The sequence below is a fragment of the Lissotriton vulgaris genome, unplaced genomic scaffold (genome assembly GCF_964263255.1).
Source record: "Lissotriton vulgaris unplaced genomic scaffold, aLisVul1.2 SCAFFOLD_741, whole genome shotgun sequence".
Lineage (NCBI taxonomy): Eukaryota > Metazoa > Chordata > Amphibia > Caudata > Salamandridae > Lissotriton > Lissotriton vulgaris.
Genome location: NW_028248381.1, coordinates 137,363 through 160,337, shown reverse-complemented (window position 1 = coordinate 160,337; position 22,975 = coordinate 137,363). Strand labels below are relative to the sequence as shown.

The following is a 22,975-nucleotide window of genomic DNA, read 5'->3' as shown; positions in this document are numbered from 1 at the left end:
TGCATGAACGCACTCAGCCCTGTAGGACACCCGGGCCAGATGTAACATTGGATTGTGTTATCCCTGCATCACGCATAGTGTGCAAGAGCAACGCACTCAGCCTTGTGTTGCCCTGCGTGAACGCACTCAGTCTTGTGTTGCCCTGCATGAACGCACTCAGCCTTGTGTTACCCTGCATGAACGCACTCAGCCTTGTGTTGCCCTGTGTGAACGCAGTCAGCCTTGTGTTGCCCTGCGTGAACGCACTCAGCCCTGTAGGACACCCGGGCCAGATGTAACATTGGATTGTGTTATCCCTGCATCATGCATAGTGTGCAAGAGCAACGCACTCAGCCTTGTGTTGCCCTGCGTGAACGCACTCAGCCTTGTGTTGCCCCCGCGTCATGCATGGTGTGCAAGAGCAACGCACTCAGCCTTGTGTTCCTGCGTGAACGCACTCAGCCTTGTGTTCCTGCGTGAACGCACTCAGCCTAGTGTTCCTGCGTGAACGCACTCAGCCTTGTGTTGCCCTGCGTGAACGCACTCAGCCTTGTGTTGCCCTGCGTGAACGCACTCAGCCTTGTGTTGCCCTGCTTGAACGCACTCAGCCTTGTGTTCCTGCGTGAACGCACTCAGCCTTGTCTTACCCTGCGGGAACGCACTCAGCCTTTTGTTGCCCTGCATCACGCATGGTGTGCAAGAGCAACGCACTCAGCCTTGTGTTGTCCCTGCATCACGCATGGTGTGCAAGAGCAACGCACTCAGCCTTGTGTTGCCCTGCGTGAACGCACTCAGCCTTGTGTTGCCCTGCATGAACGCAGTCAGCCTTGTGTTGCCCTGCGTGAACGCACTCAGCCTTGTGTTGCCCTGCGTGAACGCACTCAGCCTTGTGTTGCCCTGCGTGAAAGCACTCAGCCTTGTGTTGCCCTGCGTGAACGCAGTCAGCCTTGTGTTGCCCTGCGTGAACGCACTCAGCCTCCTGCGTGAACGTAGTCAGCCTTGTATTGCCCTGCGTTGACGCACTCAGCCTCCTGCATGAACGCAGTCAGCCTCCTGCGTGAACGCAGTCAGCCTTGTGTTGCCCTGCGTGAACGCACTCAGCCTCCTGCGTGAACGCAGTCAGCCTTATGTTGCCCTGCGTGAATGCACTCAGCCTCCTGCGTGAACGTAGTCAGCCTTGTGTTGCCCTGCGTGAACGCACTCAGCCTTGTGTTGCCCTGCGTGAACGCACTCAGCCTTGTGTTGCCCTGCGTGACCGCACTCAGCCTTGTGTCCCTGCGTGAACGCAGTCAGCCCTGCGTTGCCCTGCGTGAACGCACTCAACCTTGCGTTGCCCTGCGTGAATGCACTCAGCTTTGTGTTACCCTGCGTGAACGCACTCCGCCTTGTGTTACCCTGCGTTAACGCACTCAGCCTTGTGTTTCCCTGCGTGAACGCACTCAGCCTTGTGTTACCCTGCGTGAACGCACTCAGCCTCCTGCGTGAACGCAATCAGCCTTGTGTTGCCCTGCGTGGACGCACTCAGCCTTTTGTTGCCCTGCGTCACGCATGGTGTGCAAGAGCAACACACTCAGCCTTGTGTTGTCCCTGCATCACGCATGGTGTGCAAGAGCAACGCACTCAGCCTTGTGTTGCCCTGCGTGAACGCACTCAGCCTTGTGTTGCCCTGCATGAACGCAGTCAGCCTTGTGTTGCCCTGCGTGAACGCACTCAGCCTTGTGTTGCCCTGCGTGAAAGCACTCAGCCTTGTGTTGCCCTGCGTGAACGCAGTCAGCCTTGTGTTGCCCTGCGTGAACGCACTCAGCCTCCTGCGTGAACGTAGTCAGCCTTGTATTGCCCTGCGTTGACGCACTCAGCCTCCTGCATGAACGCAGTCAGCCTCCTGCGTGAACGCAGTCAGCCTTGTGTTGCCCTGCGTGAACGCACTCAGCCTCCTGCGTGAACGCAGTCAGCCTTATGTTGCCCTGCGTGAATGCACTCAGCCTCCTGCGTGAACGTAGTCAGCCTTGTGTTGCCCTGCGTGAACGCACTCAGCCTTGTGTTGCCCTGCGTGAACGCACTCAGCCTTGTGTTGCCCTGCGTGACCGCACTCAGCCTTGTGTCCCTGCGTGAACGCAGTCAGCCCTGCGTTGCCCTGCGTGAACGCACTCAGCCTTGCGTTGCCCTGCGTGAATGCACTCAGCTTTGTGTTACCCTGCGTGAACGCACTCCGCCTTGTGTTACCCTGCGTTAACGCACTCAGCCTTGTGTTGCCCTGCGTGAACGCACTCAGCCTTGTGTTACCCTGCGTGAATGCACTCAGCCTCCTGCGTGAACGCAGTCAGCCTTGTGTTGCCCTGCGTGGACGCACTCAGCCTCCTGCGTGAACGCAGTCAGCCTTGTGCTGCCCTGCGTGAACGCACTCAGCCTTGTGTTGCCCTGCGTGAACGCACTCAGCCTTGTGTTGCCCTGCGTGAACGCACTCAGCCGTGTGTTGCCCTGCCTGAACGCACTCAGCCTCCTGCGTGAACGCAGTCAGCCTTGTGTTGCCCTGCGTGAATGTAGTCAGTCCGTGCGTTGCCCTGCCTGAACGCACTCAGCCTTGCGTTGCCCTGCGTGAACGCAATCAGCTTTGTGTTACCCTGCGTGAACGCACTCAGCCTTGTGTTGCCCTGCGTGAACGCACTCAGCCTTGTGTTACCCTGCGTGAACGCACTCAGCCTTGTGTTGCCCTGCGTGAACGCACTCAGCCTTGTGTTGCCCTGCGTGAACGCACTCAGCCTTGTGTTGCCCTGCATGAACGCACTCAGCCTCCTGCGTGAACGCACTCAGCCTTGCGTTGCCCTGCGTGAACGCACTCAGCTTTGTGTTCCTGCGTGAACGCACTCAGCTTTGCGTTGCCCTGCGTGAACGCACTCAGCCTTGTGTTCCTGCGTGAACGCACTCAGCCTTGCGTTGCCCTGCATGAACGCACTTAGCCTGTTGCATGAACGCACTCAGCCTTGTGTTGCCCTGCGTGAACGCACTCAGCCTTGTGTTCCTGAGTGAACGCACTCAGCCTTGCGTTGCCCTGCGTGAACGCACTCAGCCTTGTGTTGCCCAGCATGAACGCACTCAGCCTCCTGCGTGAACGCACTCAGCCTTGCGTTGCCCTGCGTGAACGCACTCAGCCTTGTGTTCCTGCGTGAACGCACTCAGCCTTGCGTTGCCCTGCATGAACGCACTCAGGCTGCTGCGTGAACGCACTCAGCCTTGTGTTCCTGCGTGAACGCACTCAGCCTTGCGTTGCCCTGCGTGAACGCACTCAGCCTTGTGTTCCTGCGTGAACGCACTCAGCCTCCTGCGTGAACGTAGTCAGCCTTGTATTGCCCTGCGTGGACGCACTCAGCCTCCTGCATGAACGCAGTCAGCCTCCTGCGTGAACGCAGTCAGCCTTGTGTTGCCCTGCGTGAATGCACTCAGCCTCCTGCGTGAACGCAGTCAGCCTTATGTTGCCCTGCGTGAATGCACTCAGCCTCCTGCGTGAACGTAGTCAGCCTTGTGTTGCCCTGCGTGAATGCACTCAGCCTTGTGTTGCCCTGCGTGAACGCACTCAGCCTTGTGTTGCCCTGCGTGACCGCACTCAGCCTTGTGTCCCTGCGTGAACGCAGTCAGCCCTGCGTTGCCCTGCGTGAACGCACTCAGCCTTGCGTTGCCCTGCGTGAATGCACTCAGCTTTGTGTTACCCTGCGTGAACGCACTCCGCCTTGTGTTACCCTGCATTAACGCACTCAGCCTTGTGTTGCCCTGCGTGAACGCACTCAGCCTTGTGTTACCCTGCGTGAACGCACTCAGCCTCCTGCGTGAACGCAGTCAGCCTTGTGTTGCCCTGCGTGGACGCACTCAGCCTCCTGCGTGAACGCAGTCAGCCTTGTGCTGCCCTGCGTGAACGCACTCAGCCTTGTGTTGCCCTGCGTGAACGCACTCAGCCTTGTGTTGCCCTGCGTGAACGCACTCAGCCGTGTGTTGCCCTGCCTGAACGCACTCAGCCTCCTGCGTGAACGCAGTCAGCCTTGTGTTGCCCTGCGTGAATGTAGTCAGTCCGTGCGTTGCCCTGCGTGAACGCACTCAGCCTTGCGTTGCCCTGCGTGAACGCACTCGGCTTTGTGTTACCCTGCGTGAACGCACTCAGCCTTGTGTTACCCTGTGTTAACGCACTCAGCCTTGTGTTGCCCTGCTTGAACGCACTCAGCCTTGTGTTACCCTGCGTGAACGCACTCAGCCTTGTGTTGCCCTGCGTGAACGCACTCAGCCTTGTGTTGCCCTGCGTGAACGCACTCAGCCTTGTGTTGCCCTGCATGAACGCACTCAGCCTCCTGCGTGAACGCACTCAGCCTTGCGTTGCCCTGCGTGAACGCACTCAGCTTTGTGTTCCTGCGTGAACGCACTCAGCCTTGCGTTGCCCTGCGTGAACGCACTCAGCCTTGTGTTCCTGCGTGAACGCACTCAGCCTTGCGTTGCCCTGCATGAACGCACTTAGCCTGTTGCGTGAACGCACTCAGCCTTGTGTTGCCCTGCGGGAACGCACTCAGCCTTGTGTTCCTGAGTGAACGCACTCAGCCTTGCGTTGCCCTGCGTGAACGCACTCAGCCTTGTGTTGCCCAGCATGAACGCACTCAGCCTCCTGCGTGAACGCAGTCAGCCTTGCGTTGCCCTGCGTGAACGCACTCAGCCTTGTGTTCCTGCGTGAACGCACTCAGCCTTGCGTTGCCCTGCATGAACGCACTCAGCCTGCTGCGTGAACGCACTCAGCCTTGTGTTCCTGCGTGAACGCACTCAGCCTTGCGTTGCCCTCCGTGAACGCACTCAGCCTTGTGTTCCTGCGTGAACGCACTCAGCCTTGCGTTGCCCTGCGTGAACGCACTCAGCCTGATGCGTGGACGCGCTCAGCCTTGTGTTGCCCTGCGTGAACGCACTCAGCCTTGTGTTGCCCTGCGTGAACGCACTCAGCCTTGTGTTCCTGCGTGAACGCACTCAGCCTTGTGTTGCCCTGTGTGAACGCACTCAGCCTTGTGTTCCTGCGTGAATGCACTCAGCCTTGCGTTGCCCTGCGTGAACGCACTCAGCCTTGTGTTCCTGCGTGAACGCACTCAGCCTTGCGTTGCCTTGCGTGAACGCATTCAGCCTTGTGTTCCTGCGTGAACGCACTCAGCCTTGCGTTGCCCTGCGTGAACGCACTCAGCCTTGTGTTGCCCTGTGTGAACGTACTCAGCCTTGTGTTCCTGCGTGAACGCACTCAGCCTTGCGTTGCCCTGCGTGAACGCACTCAGCCTTGCGTTGCCCTGCGTGAACGCATTCAGCCTTGTGTTGCCCAGCATGAATGCACTCAGCCTCCTGCGTGAACGCACTCAGCCTTGCGTTGCCCTGCGTGAACGCACTCAGCCTTGTGTTCCTGCGTGAACGCACTCAGCCTTGCGTTGCCCTGCATGAACGCACTCAGCCTGCTGCGTGAACGCACTCAGCCTTGTGTTCCTGCGTGAACGCACTCAGCCTTGCGTTGCCCTGCGTGAACGCACTCAGCCTTGTGTTCCTGCGTGAACGCACTCAGCCTCCTGCGTGAACGTAGTCAGCCTTGTATTGCCCTGCGTGGACGCACTCAGCCTCCTGCATGAACGCAGTCAGCCTCCTGCGTGAACGCAGTCAGCCTTGTGTTGCCCTGCGTGAATGCACTCAGCCTCCTGCGTGAACGCAGTCAGCCTTATGTTGCCCTGCGTGAATGCACTCAGCCTCCTGCGTGAACGTAGTCAGCCTTGTGTTGCCCTGCGTGAATGCACTCAGCCTTGTGTTGCCCTGCGTGAACGCACTCAGCCTTGTGTTGCCCTGCGTGACCGCACTCAGCCTTGTGTCCCTGCGTGAACGCAGTCAGCCCTGCGTTGCCCTGCGTGAACGCACTCAGCCTTGCGTTGCCCTGCGTGAATGCACTCAGCTTTGTGTTACCCTGCGTGAACGCACTCCGCCTTGTGTTACCCTGCGTTAACGCACTCAGCCTTGTGTTGCCCTGCGTGAACGCACTCAGCCTTGTGTTACCCTGCGTGAACGCACTCAGCCTCCTGCGTGAACGCAGTCAGCCTTGTGTTGCCCTGCGTGGACGCACTCAGCCTCCTGCGTGAACGCAGTCAGCCTTGTGCTGCCCTGCGTGAACGCAGTCAGCCTTGTGTTGCCCTGCGTGAACGCACTCAGCCTTGTGTTGCCCTGCGTGAACGCACTCAGCCGTGTGTTGCCCTGCCTGAACGCACTCAGCCTCCTGCGTGAACGCAGTCAGCCTTGTGTTGCCCTGCGTGAATGTAGTCAGTCCGTGCGTTGCCCTGCGTGAACGCACTCAGCCTTGCGTTGCCCTGCGTGAACGCACTCGGCTTTGTGTTACCCTGCGTGAACGCACTCAGCCTTGTGTTACCCTGTGTTAACGCACTCAGCCTTGTGTTGCCCTGCGTGAACGCACTCAGCCTTTTGTTACCCTGCGTGAACGCACTCAGCCTTGTGTTGCCCTGCGTGAACGCACTCAGCCTTGTGTTGCCCTGCATGAACGCACTCAGCCTCCTGCGTGAACGCACTCAGCCTTGCGTTGCCCTGCGTGAACGCACTCAGCTTTGTGTTCCTGCGTGAACGCACTCAGCCTTGCGTTGCCCTGCGTGAACGCACTCAGCCTTGTGTTCCTGCGTGAACGCACTCAGCCTTGCGTTGCCCTGCATGAACGCACTTAGCCTGTTGCGTGAACGCACTCAGCCTTGTGTTGCCCTGCGTGAACGCACTCAGCCTTGTGTTCCTGAGTGAACGCACTCAGCCTTGCGTTGCCCTGCGTGAACGCACTCAGCCTTGTGTTGCCCAGCATGAACGCACTCAGCCTCCTGCGTGAACGCACTCAGCCTTGCGTTGCCCTGCGTGAACGCACTCAGCCTTGTGTTCCTGCGTGAACGCACTCAGCCTTGCGTTGCCCTGCATGAACGCACTCAGCCTGCTGCGTGAACGCACTCAGCCTTGTGTTCCTGCGTGAACGCACTCAGCCTTGCGTTGCCCTCCGTGAACGCACTCAGCCTTGTGTTCCTGCGTGAACGCACTCAGCCTTGCGTTGCCCTGCGTGAACGCACTCAGCCTGCTGCGTGGACGCGCTCAGCCTTGTGTTGCCCTGCGTGAACGCACTCAGCCTTGTGTTGCCCTGCGTGAACGCACTCAGCCTTGTGTTCCTGCGTGAACGCACTCAGCCTTGTGTTGCCCTGTGTGAACGCACTCAGCCTTGTGTTCCTGCGTGAATGCACTCAGCCTTGCGTTGCCCTGCGTGAACGCACTCAGCCTTGTGTTCCTGTGTGAACGCACTCAGCCTTGCGTTGCCTTGCGTGAACGCATTCAGCCTTGTGTTCCTGCGTGAACGCACTCAGCCTTGCGTTGCCCCGCGTGAACGCACTCAGCCTTGTGTTCCTGCGTGAACGCACTCAGCCTTGCGTTGCCCTGCGTGAACGCACTCAGCCTTGTGTTCCTGCGTGAACGCACTCAGCCTTGCGTTGTCCTGCGTGAACGCACTCAGCCTTGTTTTCCTGCGTGAACGCACTCAGCCTTGTGTTCCTGCGTGAACGCACTCAGCCTTGCGTTGCCCTGCGTGAACGCACTCAGCCTTGTGTTCCTGCGTGAACGCACTCAGCCTTGCGTTGCCCTGCGTGAACGCACTCAGCCTGCTGCGTGGACGCGCTCAGCCTTGCGTTGCCCTGCGTGAACGCACTCAGCCTGCTGCGTGAACGCACTCAGCCTTGTGTGCCATGCCCACACCACTGCCTGTGGCATAGGCAAGTCACCCCTCTAGCAGGCCTCACAGCCCTAGGGCAGGGTGCACTATACCACAGGTGAGGGCCCAGTTGCATGAGCCCTGTGCCCCTACAGTGTCTAGGTCCATTCCGAGACATGGTAAGTGCAGTGAATTCATACTTTGGGGCTCATCAATGAGGGTTTGCCGTAGGGCAGCGCCGCAGGCTTTCCTGCTGCGCTTCCCTACGGCAAAAGAAAAAGGCAGGAATGCGCCGTATCTATAAGATACGGTGTATTCCTGTCCTTTTCCCCCTGCACCGACGCACAATGGGCTTCCGTGCGCCAACGCAGGCACCTTTGCACAACGGGCTGCCTGCGTTGCGGGGATGATTATTTTTGTACCGGAAGGGAAACCTTTCTGTACAAAAATAATTACAAGAGGCTTTTCCTCTTTCTACGTGTGCTGCTGAATGCAGCAGACATAGAAAAAGGAAAAACGAGGAGGAATAAAGATATTTGGTATGGTGTCTTATGCCGACGACACGCAGTTGGTCATCTCCCTGTCGCATGCGCCCGGTCCTTCGGCGGACATCTTCAGAGCTTGCATGCAAGATCTTGCTACCTGGATGTCCGCCAATTGCCTCAAGCTCAACGGAGGCAAGACCGAGGTGCTGGTAGTGGGGGGAGGACAATCGGCGTGGACGTCGGCATGGTGGCCGCCTTGCTTAGGTCCAACACCCATCCCTTGCCAGAAAGCAAAGAACTTGGGCATTTGGTTTGATTCCGACCTTACCTTTGGCCCCCAGATTAATCAGGTGGTTGGATCATGCTTCGGGACTCTCAAAAGTCTTAGGAAGGTATTGAAGTTCTTACCTATCAAAGCCTGTCAAACCCTGGGACATGCACTAGTCACGTCAAAGATGGACTACGGCAATCTTCTCTACTTAGGGACCCTGGAGAAGAATCTGAGTCGTTTACAGGTTCTACAGAATGCCGCGGCCCGACTAGTGCTCAGACTACCCAGAAGAGCTGCATTCATAGCGGCCCTCCGGTCTTTGCACTGGCTCCCGATTAGAAGCAGGGTAGAATTCAAGGCACTATGTACGTGTCACCGGATTATCCATGGGAGGTCTCCTCTCCCGCTAAAAGGGCTGCTGACATCCTACGAGCCGTCCCGCTCCCTGAGATCTTCCGGCTCAGGACTCCTAGTCGTTTCTAAGGTGTCCAGAGCTCGGATGGGCGGAAGATCCTTTAGGCACCTTGCAGCTGTTAGATGGAATAAGTTACCTACAGCGCTGCGACTGGAATCATCAGAACCACTCTTTAGAGCTAAGCTCAAAACGACATTAGTCGCACAGTAAGGTGTTCCGCATGTGTAAGTTCCAGTAAATTCAGCTCCTCAGCGCGGGGGCACGCCGCTGAGCGTCACCAAGCGCTTTATAAAACCCCCTAAATAGAAAAATAGAAAATTTCTCCCCGTTGCGCCTCCCTTAAGTCTTCCCTGGGGAGGTGTAAGCACGCCCCTTTACCGCTGAACACTGCGTTAAATGGACTGATATTTATCAGGCAGTATTAAGCCAAAAAAAGTGGCTTAGTGCCGCCTGATAAATATCACGCAGGCTTCTACGCCAGGGAATGTCACAAAAAGTGACGTTCTGATGGCACAAGGGGCCTCATAAATGAAGCCCTGAGTCTGGGCATTTGTCATTACGAACCCCACTACACCATAATGGCTTGACTGAATGCTAAGGAGTGAGTAATCAATCTCCTCAGCATAATAAACAAACACTGATTCAACTCCCTTGTGTCTTGCTGACGGGTCTGCACGAACCTGCCACACACAGACATGTGTCTCGCCCCCTGAGGTGGGAGCCCTTGTGCTCTCGTGGGTCGAGGACAAAACCTGCTTGGGGGGGAGGGGCTTCACACCTATCCCCAAACAGGACCAGAGCCTCAAAGGCTTCCTGCTCTTCAACATGCTAGCCAGGGCCTCTCCAGCTAGGCGAGATGCCTGCCCCCTTAATCAAGCCCTGCTTTTGGCAGCAAGGTTGGTGGAAAAAGTAGTAGTCAGGAGAGGTGAGTACCCTCTGTGCCTGGACCACCCTTAAGGTGCCCTGGACCGAGGAGACCTTCCATCTTGAATAGAAGGATTCCACCCAGTCAGGTTAGGGTGATGCAAAGGGAGGAGACATTCTAAGGGTGTAACCAACCTAAAGGCAAATAATCCATTTGTTACCATCTGCCAGTACCTGTAACACCCCTAAATTAAGGAATTAGGCGCACCCCTGCAACTTGATCTTCAGATTCCTGTGACCCAAGAAGAAAATGATGAAGACACTGTGCTGCTGAGCCTGGAAGACGAACACTGATTTGGACCCAGCCCTACCAGCCTGTCTTCTGCTCAAACACCTCATGAAGAAGCCAACACCTGTCCCTTGGCCAGTGGCTTCCAAGAACCCCAGGAAGACAGCCACTCTTCTGCCAAGACTAGATCTCCAGAGGACAGAGGCCTGTCCAAAAGAAACTACAACAAGGATTCCGGATCCAGGCAGATTCGCGGTCCCAGCCCACTGTGCACTGACACCCATGGCCCGAGTTCGAGTGGCTCACCTGTCCAGTGAAGTCTTACCTCATCTCCATTGGTGGCTGACCTCTCCTGGACCCCACGAAGTCACCTGCATTCTCTACACAAAGGGTCCCCTTGACCGTGACCAGCTCTGGTAAAGTGCACCCGGCACAAAGGTTATCTATTTCTATTGCAAAGTTGTACTGCTCTAAACCAATGTCACAAATGTTTTTCTATGACTGAAAAGCATTGTTTACTGCGTCGCAAAACAACCAGAACTGCATTTGAAAAGGATTGCTACTGTTAGACTGTTACTAACCTGCAACTGAATTTCTCTTGGTTCTAAGAATAAAATAACCAAGTAATACATTTTGATACAAAACAATTGGTTTTTGATTCAGTCTTCGAGCGTGTACAATCATTTCTTGCCTCAGTGTGTATAACACATGTTTAACCCCTTCCATGCGTTTGTCGGCCAACGGCCGTCTTGAGCACTACCTCCGTAGTGCTGCGCACGTCCGTTGGCCGACGCAGCCCCGCCCACTCCTCTAAACTGCTGCACCACAGCGGAATTGCCGCCGTGGTTAAGCGGTTAACACACCCTCTGATAAGCCCAACTGCTCGTCCACACTACCACAAAAAGAGCTTTTAGTTTTGTCTACTTCAGCCTCTGTAACCCCTTGTAAGCCTCTGGGGATTCTCTGGACTCTGTGCACACTATACCTTACTTCGGTAGAGTATATACAGAGCCAGCTTCCCTCAATTATATATTCTGTAGTACAGTGATTGTATATTCAATATTACAGAGATGATATATTCTGCAGTTAAGTGATATATTCCATAGTGCAGTGATGGTATATTATGTAGTAAAGTAATTATGTATTCAGCAGTAAAGTGATATATTTTGTAGTAAAGTTATATTATCTGTAGCACAGTGATGGTATGTTTCTTAGTACAGTGATCGTGTATTTTGTAGTACATTGATATATTCCGTTGTACTGATTATATTTTCCACAATAAGTGATATATTCTGTAATACAGTAAATGGCTTCCTGAGGGTCTGATGTCACGACCTGGCCTGGCGGATACTGTCCTCTGTATATGGCTACCGGGAGCCATTATTGGGGCCAATGAGCCTTGGTTTGTCATAGGACCTGAACTTTGTGTGATTGCTGAGAGAACTGGTGTGTCGATGCCCTGGGGTGGGCAGGCTGGTAACTGATCTCACTCTAAGTCTTTCTTTATTTTGCTGTTGTTTCTGGGCGGCGCTTCTCTCCGCCCTCGAGTGCTTTGGTGCTCTGCCTCCTGAAGGTGCCCTGCAGTCCTTTGTACTGGGTCAGGTTTGGTTGTCTGCTTTGTTGGAATGGCTGCGGGGGGCAGGTTTTCTAAATGTGCGGGTCTGGTCGTTGGTGCTGATTTTGGTTCACTCTCCTCCTTTCCGCTGCTTTGAACATTGTGTAGGCGCTGGGAAGAGTTTTGTCTATTGCTATTCAGCTGGGGAGAGATATTTAAGAGTTGTTCTTTCTCAATCTTGTTTCTGGCCTTTTTTTGTCTTTTTTTTGCTCTCTTTGATAAGGTGGCAACACATAGGTTTTCCTCAGAGGTTATTCTGTCCTTGGGAGGCCCAGGGGAGATTGTGTCCTTTTCGTCTAAGGCGGGTTCTTGTTCTGCGAAGAGTTGGATAGCCCCTTATTTGCGTCTCTCAATTCCGTGGGCAGAAGGTTATTTGACGTCACTTTCGGTGATGGCCGCTTGCCAGTCCCATACTTTAAGCCAGTCCCGTAGCTAGAAGTATATTTCTACATAGCTGCCGAGGTCTCAGATTGGCATTTGTGAAATTTTTATAATTTCAGTTTAAATACGAGTAAAGACCTACAATAATAGTGTAATATAATGCCGCCCTTTCAGCTGTACACGAAGTGCATGTTTGGGATTCAGTGCTTGACCACTGGTTGCAGGGGTTCTAATGCTCCCCAGAGCCTAAGGGCAGTCTCACTCATACAGCAGACATGTCCCTCCTCACTCATACAGCAGACATGTCCCTCCTCACTCATACAGCGGATGTGTCCCTCCCCACTCATACAAGACGTGTGTCCCTCCTCACTCATACAACAGACATGTGTCCTTCCTCACTCATACAAGACGTGTGTCCATCCTCACTCATACAACAGACGTGTGTCCCTCCTCACTCATACAGCGGATGTGTCTCTCCTCACTCATACAGCAGACATGTCTCTCCTCACTCATACAGCGGATGTGTCTCTCCTCACTCATACTGCGGATGTGTCCCTCCTCACTCATACAAGACGTGTGCCCATCCTCACTCATACAACAGACGTGTGTCCCTCCTCACTCATACAGCAGACTTGTTCCTCCTCACTCATACAACAGATGTGTGTCCATCCTCACTCATAAAGTAGGCATGTCTCCTCACTCATACAGCTTATGTGTCTATCCTCAGTCAATCATACAGCAGACGTGTGTCCTCCTCACTCATACAGCAGACATGTGTTACTTCTCACTCATACAGCAGACGTGTGTCTCTCCTCACTGATACAGCAGACGTGTGTCTCTCCTCACTCATACTGCAGACGTGTGTCTCTCCTCACTCATACTGCAGACGTGTGTCCATCCTCACTCATACAGCAGGTGTGTCTCCTCACTCATACAGCAAGTGTGTCTCCTCACTCATACAGCAGACGTGTGTCCCTCCTCACTCATATTGCAAACATGTCCCTCCTCACTCATATTGCACACGTGTCCCTCCTCACTCATACAGCCGGCATGTGACTCTCCTCACTCATACTGCAGATGTGTGTCCATCCTCACTCATACAACAGGCGTGTCTCCTCACTCATACAGCAGGCGTGTCTCCTCACTCATACAGCAGGCGTGTCTCCTCACTCATACAGCAGGTGTGTCTCCTCACTCATACAGCAGGCATGTCTCCTCACTCATACAACAGGTGTTTCTCCTCACTCATACTGTAGACATGTCCCTCCTCACTCATACATCAGGCATGTGTCACTCCTCACTCATACAGCAGACATGTCCCTCCTCACTCAGACAACAGACATGTGTCCCTCCTCACTCATACACAGGCATGTGTCACACCTCACTTAGACAGCACATGTGTGTCCCTCCTGACTTACACTGCACACATGTTCCTCTTAACGCATGCAGCAGGCATGTGTCACTCCTCACTCATACAGCAGATGTGTGTCCCTCTTAACTCATAGTACAGACATGTGTCCAACCTCACTCATAAAGCAGACATGTGTGCCTCCTCACTCACACAGCAGGTACATGTCCATTTGCACCCATAATGCACACATCAGACCTTTTTTCCACCAAGTGGCCCTTGTCTGACTCCTGCCTCTCCCCAGCCAACAGCTGAATATTTGATACCAGCTAAAGAAGTGTTTTGTTTGCATCTTTTTAATTATGAATCACTCTTAAAATAAAACATTTTCATATTATTTATTAAAATGTGTATAAACGTCTCGCCTTCCTGCCTCTATCTACCAACTATTCGTTATCTCTCCCTTGCTCATTCTTCCCTCCTCCATTCTCTCCCATCTAGTAACGCCTTCTCCCTCTTCTCTATGCATTATGTCTCACACGTTCTCTCCCTGATGCTTTAAACACCTCTCTTTCTTCTTCATCCCTCACTCCTCTTTCATTCCCTCGCCTTCTCTTTAATTTTCTTTTACCACATTTCTCTCCCTTTTTATCTTGCCCTCTCCCCCCTATTTCTTGCTCCATCTCTTTGATTCACTCTTGTTGTTTCTCTTTTGCACTCTTTCTCTTGCCTACCCTTCCTCCCAGTGGTCGAAGAGGGCGGGATTGGCAGGGCACGTGTACCCTACTTTCCAATTTAATAGAATCCGTCCCCCTACTTTTTATTTTAAGAATGTGCCCCAGGATGACACAAATAGCCAAGGCTTATAGATAAGGCTCAGCCGTTCGGGGATGGATGGTGTGGGCAGAGAAGAAAAAGGACTCCGGGACATATTTACAAGCCCGTATCGCCACCAGAGCGTCACTTTTTTTACATTGAGGTGGCAATACGGGCTTCGTCTTATTTACAAGGCAGCGGTAACCCACTTAACATGGCTTGACACCTCCTTGTGAATAAGGCCCCCTTTTGCGCTACACTTAGCGTGAAAGGGTTGGGAAATGGGGGTTGCACCGGGCGTTCCATCTCAACACCGATTTTATTTTAATGCTGCCCCATATTTTCTAAAGTGCCGTAAGTAGGAGGCAGCGCCAACATTAAGACCAGCGAAATCCTGGTCTTAACAGGGCGCAACGAGGAGAAACGCTTTATTTGTCCTCGCATTTGCTGGTTTTATGTTTGCTGCATTATGCAGCACACATAGAAACAGCAAAATGCCATGCATGATTGTGTATGTGCAGGAAGGTGTCCCTTCTGCATGTAAACAAGCTTTTAAAAAATGATGAGTTGCAACTTCTATGTGCGCTGCTCAACGCAGCACACAGAGGAGTTTCAAAGTACCACTTAAGACTGTTAATGTGCAGAAAAGGGCTACTTCCTACACATAAACAATCATTCCCCACAACGCTGGCACCCTTCGGCTGGGGTGCCTGCGTTAGCGCTATGCAGCTGAAATCAAAGCCAGCGCAGGGGAAAAGGCAGGGCTGCACCTTATTGTTGTAAATATGGTGCAGCCCTCTGTTTCAGAAGTGGTGATGCACAGCATTGTCAAGAAGGCTAACGCCACTCTCTGTCACTTCTTTGTAAATACGCCCCTCTGTCTCTTCCTCCTGACCAAGTACAGTGCCCACTTCTGCTCTGCCGCTGTCAGCTGCCCCCTTCTACCTCTTCCTCTTATTCCCTCTCTTTCAGACTCTGCCTCACTCCTCCTCTTGTGCTGAATGAAAATTGTGGCTTCAAGACACAGTTCTTACCCTCTCTTTCCTCTCCTTTCCTTCATCCGTTCTCCTGTGAATGGATCCAAAAAAGGAAGAAACACTTTTGCTGGAAATGTGGTCTTTTTCTGACATTTTCTATTCCAAAGTGCAGCTTTGGGATGGAGAGAAAAATGGTTCCAAATACGAAAAATAACTAAATAATTTAATAAAGCAAGACAGTGGTCACAAAGTGGCCAAAATAGTTCTATTCACACCCTGACCAATTAGCTCCACTTTACAGAGTTTGCCAGTGAAAGTGATACTTTCGTTTTCTCGTCTTTCTTTAAACAGCATTGCTTTCCCCTGGTGGGGAATTGCACCATTCCTGGAGGCATGCAATACCTGATTGATGCTTGGAGTGGAAAATGTTTAATGTGATCCCTATCAGCTGTTTTCTTATTTTAGTTTATAAAATGTATCCTGCAGCTCTGTTTTCAGGGATGTGGTCTTTTAAAACCATACTTCTGATGTTTTGTAAGGATCTAAGCAATGGACATTAAAACGGGTCCCTTCTGGGCCCTCTAACCTAACTTTTCAGGTAAAAACTCTCATCGATTTCTGAATAATAAGTGTGAAAGTGTTAAGGTACCCATGTTGTTCCTGATTACATTTCACATGCTTTATTCCCTATGATTGTTTACTTTCTCCAGGATGTTATTACTTTTATTCTTCAGGCAGCATTTTACTCATGTCTATTGCATCATTTGAACTGAGTCGCGGATATTATAGCGGGGCACAATTGGATTGCAGCTGAAGGCAGTGTGAGTTTCTCTCAGTGGGGCAGTATGGTGTTCAGTGGGGGAGAGGATGTGGCACTATGGTCAGAGCTGCCAAACTTGGAACTGGGGAACCAGGTTCAGCCTCTATGACCAGTCCGCCAGACCACTCTACTGAGGGAGCATATTCCCATGCTAGACCTTAGAAGGCCCCACAAGACCTTAGAAGCCCTGGTACCTGAGCCCCAGCAGGTGGAACCTAGCGGTGGCAAGTGTGGGTTACCCTTGAAGGCCTGTCCACGACAATCCATGCCGAAGGTCACCTCCAGTCTTGCAGGCAGGCCTACGAAGCAGCACACCCTAGGGCGACAATGATTCTATCACTGAGGTCACAGAACCCTTGAGGCCAGTCCACCTCACCCATTGGTACCTCCTTTGGCCTTGTTTCAGCAGTAGTAGCTTCAACTCACCAGGGTTCGGCAATGCAGGATTTGGACGCACACCAAACCATGTCCGCAAACTTCACGGTCTCTCTGCTTCATGCACAAGCACTTTTAACATGTGCTGCCTACTTTGGTGCCCCCGGAATTATGCAGCAATTGAGGACAACATTATGCCACAGTGTTGACTAAAATATACAGCCAAAAAAAAGGCAGCTGTGTAATGCGGTACATTTTCTGTTACTTTATTATTTTTACACATAGTAACAGTCTCTGCAAGGATTTTGCCTCATTAGTACCTATGTAATATGCAAATACAACAGTGAGAACGATGACCAGCCAACCTTTCAAAGGGCCGTCCACTTCGCAGGAATACAAGTCACATTTTGTAGAAACTTTTGATCCGTTTGATCTACAGAAACTTTTTTAGTTAAACCCGTCTGATTATGCAGCAGTTGATGTATTATGTGGCAAATATGGTAGAGCCATAATTATGTGAAAACTTTTGCAAACTCGGATATTTTGCCGTTCATGTTTGAACGGCTCTTGAGGAACAAGGGAGAAGTGCTGATGACAGAAACTTCATGGCTCAGAGACAAATGGCTGCGATTCCACTTTTAAGTGTATTTGGGACATTCTGCGATTGGAAACGTATTCCACTTTGTGAATGTATTTTAATGTCAATAACTCATATTAAACCGTACATAAACATGTGTATCCATTGGTTGAAATAATTAACTTAATAAGCTATAACTGGTCGGTGAAATAGCAAATATAAAAATTGGGATTGTTTTTTCTATCCATAACTCTGACTCAGCCCACTGGCCCAATCCTCTGGTTATTTCCGCCTGCTGATTCTCCGCCCACTGTTCCATTACTTTTTTTCCCCACTTCGATCACTGCTTACTCCTCACTTTCTCCTTCCCTACACCTTGCGCTCCTCATTTCTCTCATTTTTATATCTCTCCAACACTTTTTCTTGTTTTCTCTCTTATACTCCCTCTCTTCTTGTCTACACTTCCACCATCTCATTACTCCCTATTTCTCTCGCTGTCTCTCTCACTTCTACTCTCTGTCGACACTTTTCACCCCTTGCCTTTGTTATGTTATGACATATTTATAGAGGGCGCAGCTACTCAAAAAGAGTGTCCCGGCGCTAGCAGACCACGTACAAATAAAACCAGGTAGGGCAACTCTAGGCATACGAGAGGATTATTGCAAGAATAGCCATGTTTGGAGTTGTTTCCTAAAGAGCCAGATGTCAGACAATTCCCTTAAAGTGGTCGGAAGTTTGTTCCGTAATTGGGCAACTTGAACTTGAAAGGTCCGACCACCTTTACGAGAGCGTTCACATTTGGGTACACTCATCGAGTGAAGGTTGGATGATCTAAGGACTCTCCCCGGTGTATAGTAGCTCACTCTCCTCTTGACATAATGAGCACCAGAGCCATGTAGAGCTTTAAAGGCCGGTGTCAGGGCCTTAAACTGGATTCTGCGGCGAATGGGAAGCCAGTGCAAACTACTCAGATAGGACGAGATGTGAGCCTGGCGACCCAACCTAAGGATAGCTCTGGCTGCCGCATTCTGCACCACCTGGAGTTTATTCAATAGCTATTACGGGAGGAACAAATAGAGGACATTAGCGCGTAGTCCAGTCGAGATGTAATGAGGGCCTGGACTACTGTCCATCTGAGGTCAAGAGACAGTAGAGGTAGAAATTTATGAATGGTTTTCAGAGTTCCATAGCAGGTCCCTGCCACTGATTGAATCTGCTTCTTCATATCCAGGGAGTCATCCGTTTGTACCCCAAGATTTCTGGCTACTCTTACCGAGGACTGGGGAGGGGACATGTCAGATGGCCACCACTGCCTCCATTCATCAGGATTAAAAGCCCCAAAGAGAATCACCTCTGATTTTGCTGAATTACACTGCAGTTGATTAACGCTAAACCAGGAAAAGATTTTCTTCAGGCAGTTATTAATTTCCTCACCGTCAAACGCTTCTCCTTTTGTACAGGTGAACAATAGCTGCGTGTCGTCAGCATAAGATATAATCTTGGCTCCCACCTCTTCAGCCAGAAGAGCAGCGGGGGTCATGTATACATTGAACAGTAGAGGACTAAGCATAGGCCCCTTTCATCCTCTCTTGGGGGCATATCAGCAACAACCGGCGATAATTATCACTAAGCGCACTTAGCGTTCATCTCATTAGAGATGCAAAGCTGGGCGTTCAGGGAAAGGGCGCTAAGTCAAGGAATCCCGCGATAGCGTGTCCTTGTAAATAATGCAATAAAATTATCGCCGCTTTTCGCCCAAAAACAGATGCTAAAGCAGCGATAATTTTATCACCCCCTCTTGAAGATATGCCCCTTGGTCTCTCATTTCTCCTGTAGGTGTTATCAACCTCACCCTTTCTCTTCTACTCTCTCCCCATCTTTCCTTCTTCTCTCCTCAGTGCAGCTCCCAATCACCCCACGGGGTGGCAGTGTTCCCACATACACCCTTTTATCCATACTCTGCTGTAACGAGTAAACAGGAGTGGGCTCTCACTATCTCACAGTGTTGGGGGGGGGTGTATGTGACCAGATGTGTCAGTGTGACCGAAAAGCACCAAGACCTGCCCTTCTCGGCGCTCGCCCTTCAAGTAGAGCTCACCCCGGCCCCTCTCCTTGTGTATTCACCTTAAGTGTGTTTCCTTCTACAGTGCCCTCACTCCATCTTGGCATACTTTGAGGGTGGATCCTCGGTGCAGATACTTCCGCTCTAAACGCACTTCCTGTCTCGTGCACTTCCGGTCTCGTGCACTGCGGCCTACATGCCTTCTTACTTTGAACAATGTCCTCACACCATATGTGGGGGTACACTATTCCTTCTACTTACAGGGGCAGCTCTAGGCTCATGGCAACCCTGTGCAGGGAGCGTAGGTAGGGGGCCCCGGAAGAGGGGGTCGGGTTGGGGTGGAGCCCCCCCCGAGCTCAGGAAGATGTTTGTGGCTTCCCCTGGGGTTTGGCTGCCCGGTACAGGTGCACAACTGCACATGCCTAAGGCCGCCCCTGCTACTTAGTCCATCACCGAGTGCACACACATTTACATCCGACTCAAGGAACCTTCTGGCGCTCTCATGAGCAGACCCTTCTAATCACTCCTTTCTTCTCCTTTCCACTTATCTTCTCCTTCACTTACTCTTCCCATCCCTCTACTTTCTGTCTGTCGAGGTCTGTTCTCTCACTCTTCCTCTCTTTATCCCCTTATTCTCTATAGTTGTCTTCTGTTCTCAGTCTTTCAATCCCTCCTTTCTTCTTCTCCTGTACAGTTGTCTTCTCCTGCTCTTACTCCTTCTATCAGTCTTCTCTCCATCATCTTTCTAGATCTGTTCTCTCACTCTCTTTAATCCTTTTATACGCTGTACGTTTCTTCTGTTCTCAGACTATCAATCACTCCTTTCTTCTCTATAGTTCTCTTCTCCTGCTCTTACTCCTTCTATCACTCTTTTCTCCATAATCTTTCTAGTACGGTTCCCTCGCTCTCACTCACTTTATTCCCTTATTCTCTTTAGTTTTCTTCTGTTCTCAGTCTTTCAATCACTCTTTTCCTCTCCTTTACAGTTCTCTACTCCTGAGAAAACAGTGGGAGCTTGGCCAAATACCTCACTGCACCACCCACTCTAGTCACTCACAAACTTCGTTTTGTCGGCGCTGTCCACCGTAAATGCCCAGCTGCCACATGGCGACAAATCAAATACAAATAGTCCAAAAGGATGAGAGGCAACACACTTCCAAATCAAAAGTGTTTACGCATCAGACCAATTTCCATGTAGAGTACAAGTTAGTCCATAATTCTCATTTTTGTTAAACAAGTTAAAATGCATTACTCTTTTTTTCACACTTGAGTATCCAATAGTAAAACGATGCAGCCGACACTATTCGGCCCAACACGAGGGCTTCTTCAGGGGACTGCGACTTTTATATTAAGTTCCAAAACCCCTTCAATTATAGAATGAATTATTTGATTGTGGGCAGTCTCAAGAATAGTGTTTTGTTGGCCATCAAAGACTAGAATATGGACATTTAGAGTGCCGAGACATAGTGTTTTTTGCTCCAGTAAGACGGAAGCTTTTAGGAACGACCGTGCAGTGACATCTTTGGGTAGGGGGTGTCTTAGTGTTCTCGAGAGGCACCAAGAGCTTGAACTGGTTACTAATAGAAACGTATTTGTCCATTGATGTGCTACTGTATCTGCCACCACTGCCTTTTTACTGTGTTTGTTTACAATCACAAAATCTGACTGTTCTCCTTTGCCTCACTCTATGCCAAGAGCTCCTTGGCCTTCTAAACCCACCCAATCACAAGATCTGATTGTCCTCCTGCACCTCACCCAATCACAAGATCCGTTTGTCCTCCTGCACCTCACCCAATCACAAGATCTGATTGTCCTCTTGCACCTCACCCAATCACAGGATCTGATTGTCCTCTTGCACCTCGCCCAATCACAAGATCTGATTGTCCTCCAGCACCTCATCCAATCACAAGATCTGGTTGTCCTCCTGCACCTCGCCCAATCACAGGATCTGATTGTCCACTTGCACCTCACCCAATCACAAGATCAGATTGTCCTCCTGCACCTCAACCAATCACAGAATCTGTTTGTTCTCCTGCATCTTACCCAATCACAAGATCGGATTGTCCTCCTGAACCTCAGCCAATTACAAGATCTGGTTCTCCTCCTGCACCTCAAACAATCACAAGATCCGTTTGTCCTCCTGCACCTCAAACAATCACAAGATCTGATTGTCCTCTTGCACCTCACCCAATCACAAGATCTTTTTGTCCTCCTGCACCTCACCCAATCACAGGATCTGATTGTCCTCCTGCACCTCACCCAATCACAAGATCTGATTGTCCTCCTGCACCTCACCCAATCACAGAATCTGATTGTCCTCCTGCACCTCACCCAATCACAGGATCTGATTGTCCTCCTGCACCTCACCCAATCACAAGATCTGATTGTCCTCCTGCACCTCACCCAATCACAAGATCTGATGTCCTCCTGCACCTCACCCAATCACAAGATCTGATTGTCCTCCTGCACCTCACCCAATCACAAGATCTGATTGTCGTCCTGCACCTCCTTCTATGACAGGAGGTCTTTATACTCCTGATCATCACACAACCCAAATATCTAATTGACCCCCTTCTCTTTGCTTTAATCCAGTGACTCATTGCTATCCTGCGCATTACTCAATCCCAAGATCTGAGAGACCTCATGCTTCACTCTCAATCCCAATATCTAAGAGACCTCATGCTTCACTCTCAATCCCAAGATCTGAGAGGCCTCATGCTTCACTCTCAATCCCAATATCTGAGAGACCTCATGCTTCACTCTCAATCCCAATATCTGAGAGACCTCATGCTTCACTCTCAATCCCAAGATCTGACAGACCTCATGCTTCACTCTCAATCCCAAGGTCTGACAGACCTCATGCTTCACTCTCAATCCCAAGGTCTGATAAAACTCATGCTTCACTCTCAGCCTCAAGGTCTGATTAGCTGATATGGATCCTCTCTTTTCTCCCCAGAATGCAGCTGAGGGGGTTCCTCTTCCTGCTGGTGGTGGTGCTGATGGGAGTGATAGCCGAGGCTGGAAAGAATAAGAAGGGTGAGTCTCTGGCATGGAGCCTGAGCCCAGAGGGGAGGAAGTGCTGGGCACTGAGGCTTTTATGCATACAATCTGACCTCTTGTCTGTCATCCTTTCAGACAAAGGGAAGAAGGCACTGTCCGACTGTGAGGACTGGCAGTGGGGGCCGTGCACCCCCAACAGCAAAGATTGTGGGGCAGGGACACGCGAGGGCTCCTGCAACGAGGAGACCAAGAAGCTCAAGTGCAAGGTTCCCTGCAACTGGAAGAAGGCGTTTGGAGGTGAGAAGTGCACACACTTTCCACACCGCACCTTGCCACAGTCCTTCCTAAATGTGGTGATGCATTATATGCATGATGGTTTCCTGCACACCATGCACATCACACGTGATCTGTGGAAAGTAATAAGTCAGCTGCATGATATTTTAGCTGCCCACTGTACCCGTCCTATATGTGATGACGGGTTACCTGTATGACGGTTTACCTGCATACCATACACATAACATGTGATCCGTGAGCAATGAAAACTTACCGCAAAAAGAGGATGGACGGAATGCTGAACAAATCAAACATTCACCACCAGTCACAGCTCCGGGATAAATTCATTGTTTTTTGTGGGAAACAACTTTTACAATGCGGATTTTACTCCGCAATACAATCCCAACGCAGTTGTTACAACGACCACTTTGTAACCATGCAATGCCATTACTACGCAAGTCATTACATCGACTTGCAGTAGATGGCGTGCTAACATAAGAAATAATATAGTTTACTATTCCAACACCTTCCCTACTGTTACGTAGGCTGGAGCTGGAATAGTAAATGATACATTTCTAATGTTACGGCGCCATCTACTGCAAGTCGATGTAATGACTTGCGTAGTAATGGCATTGTGTGGTTACAACGCGGTCGTTGTAACAACCGCGTTGTGATTGTATTGAGGAGGAAAATCCG

The 22,975-nt window shown here is 51.2% G+C and overlaps 1 protein-coding gene across 1 annotated transcript in view; it reads left to right on the top strand.

Annotated features, from left to right (window-relative positions):
• The window catches only part of MDK (midkine), a 112,043-nt gene that overhangs the window by 54,627 nt on the left and 34,441 nt on the right, over window positions 1-22,975 (top strand). The window contains exons 2-3 of the mRNA XM_086949973.1: window positions 21,963-22,042; window positions 22,142-22,303. Of these exons, the coding sequence (XP_086806099.1) occupies window positions 21,964-22,042; window positions 22,142-22,303 (241 nt within the window). The 5' untranslated portion in view covers window position 21,963. The remainder of the gene's footprint in view (window positions 1-21,962; window positions 22,043-22,141; window positions 22,304-22,975) is intronic.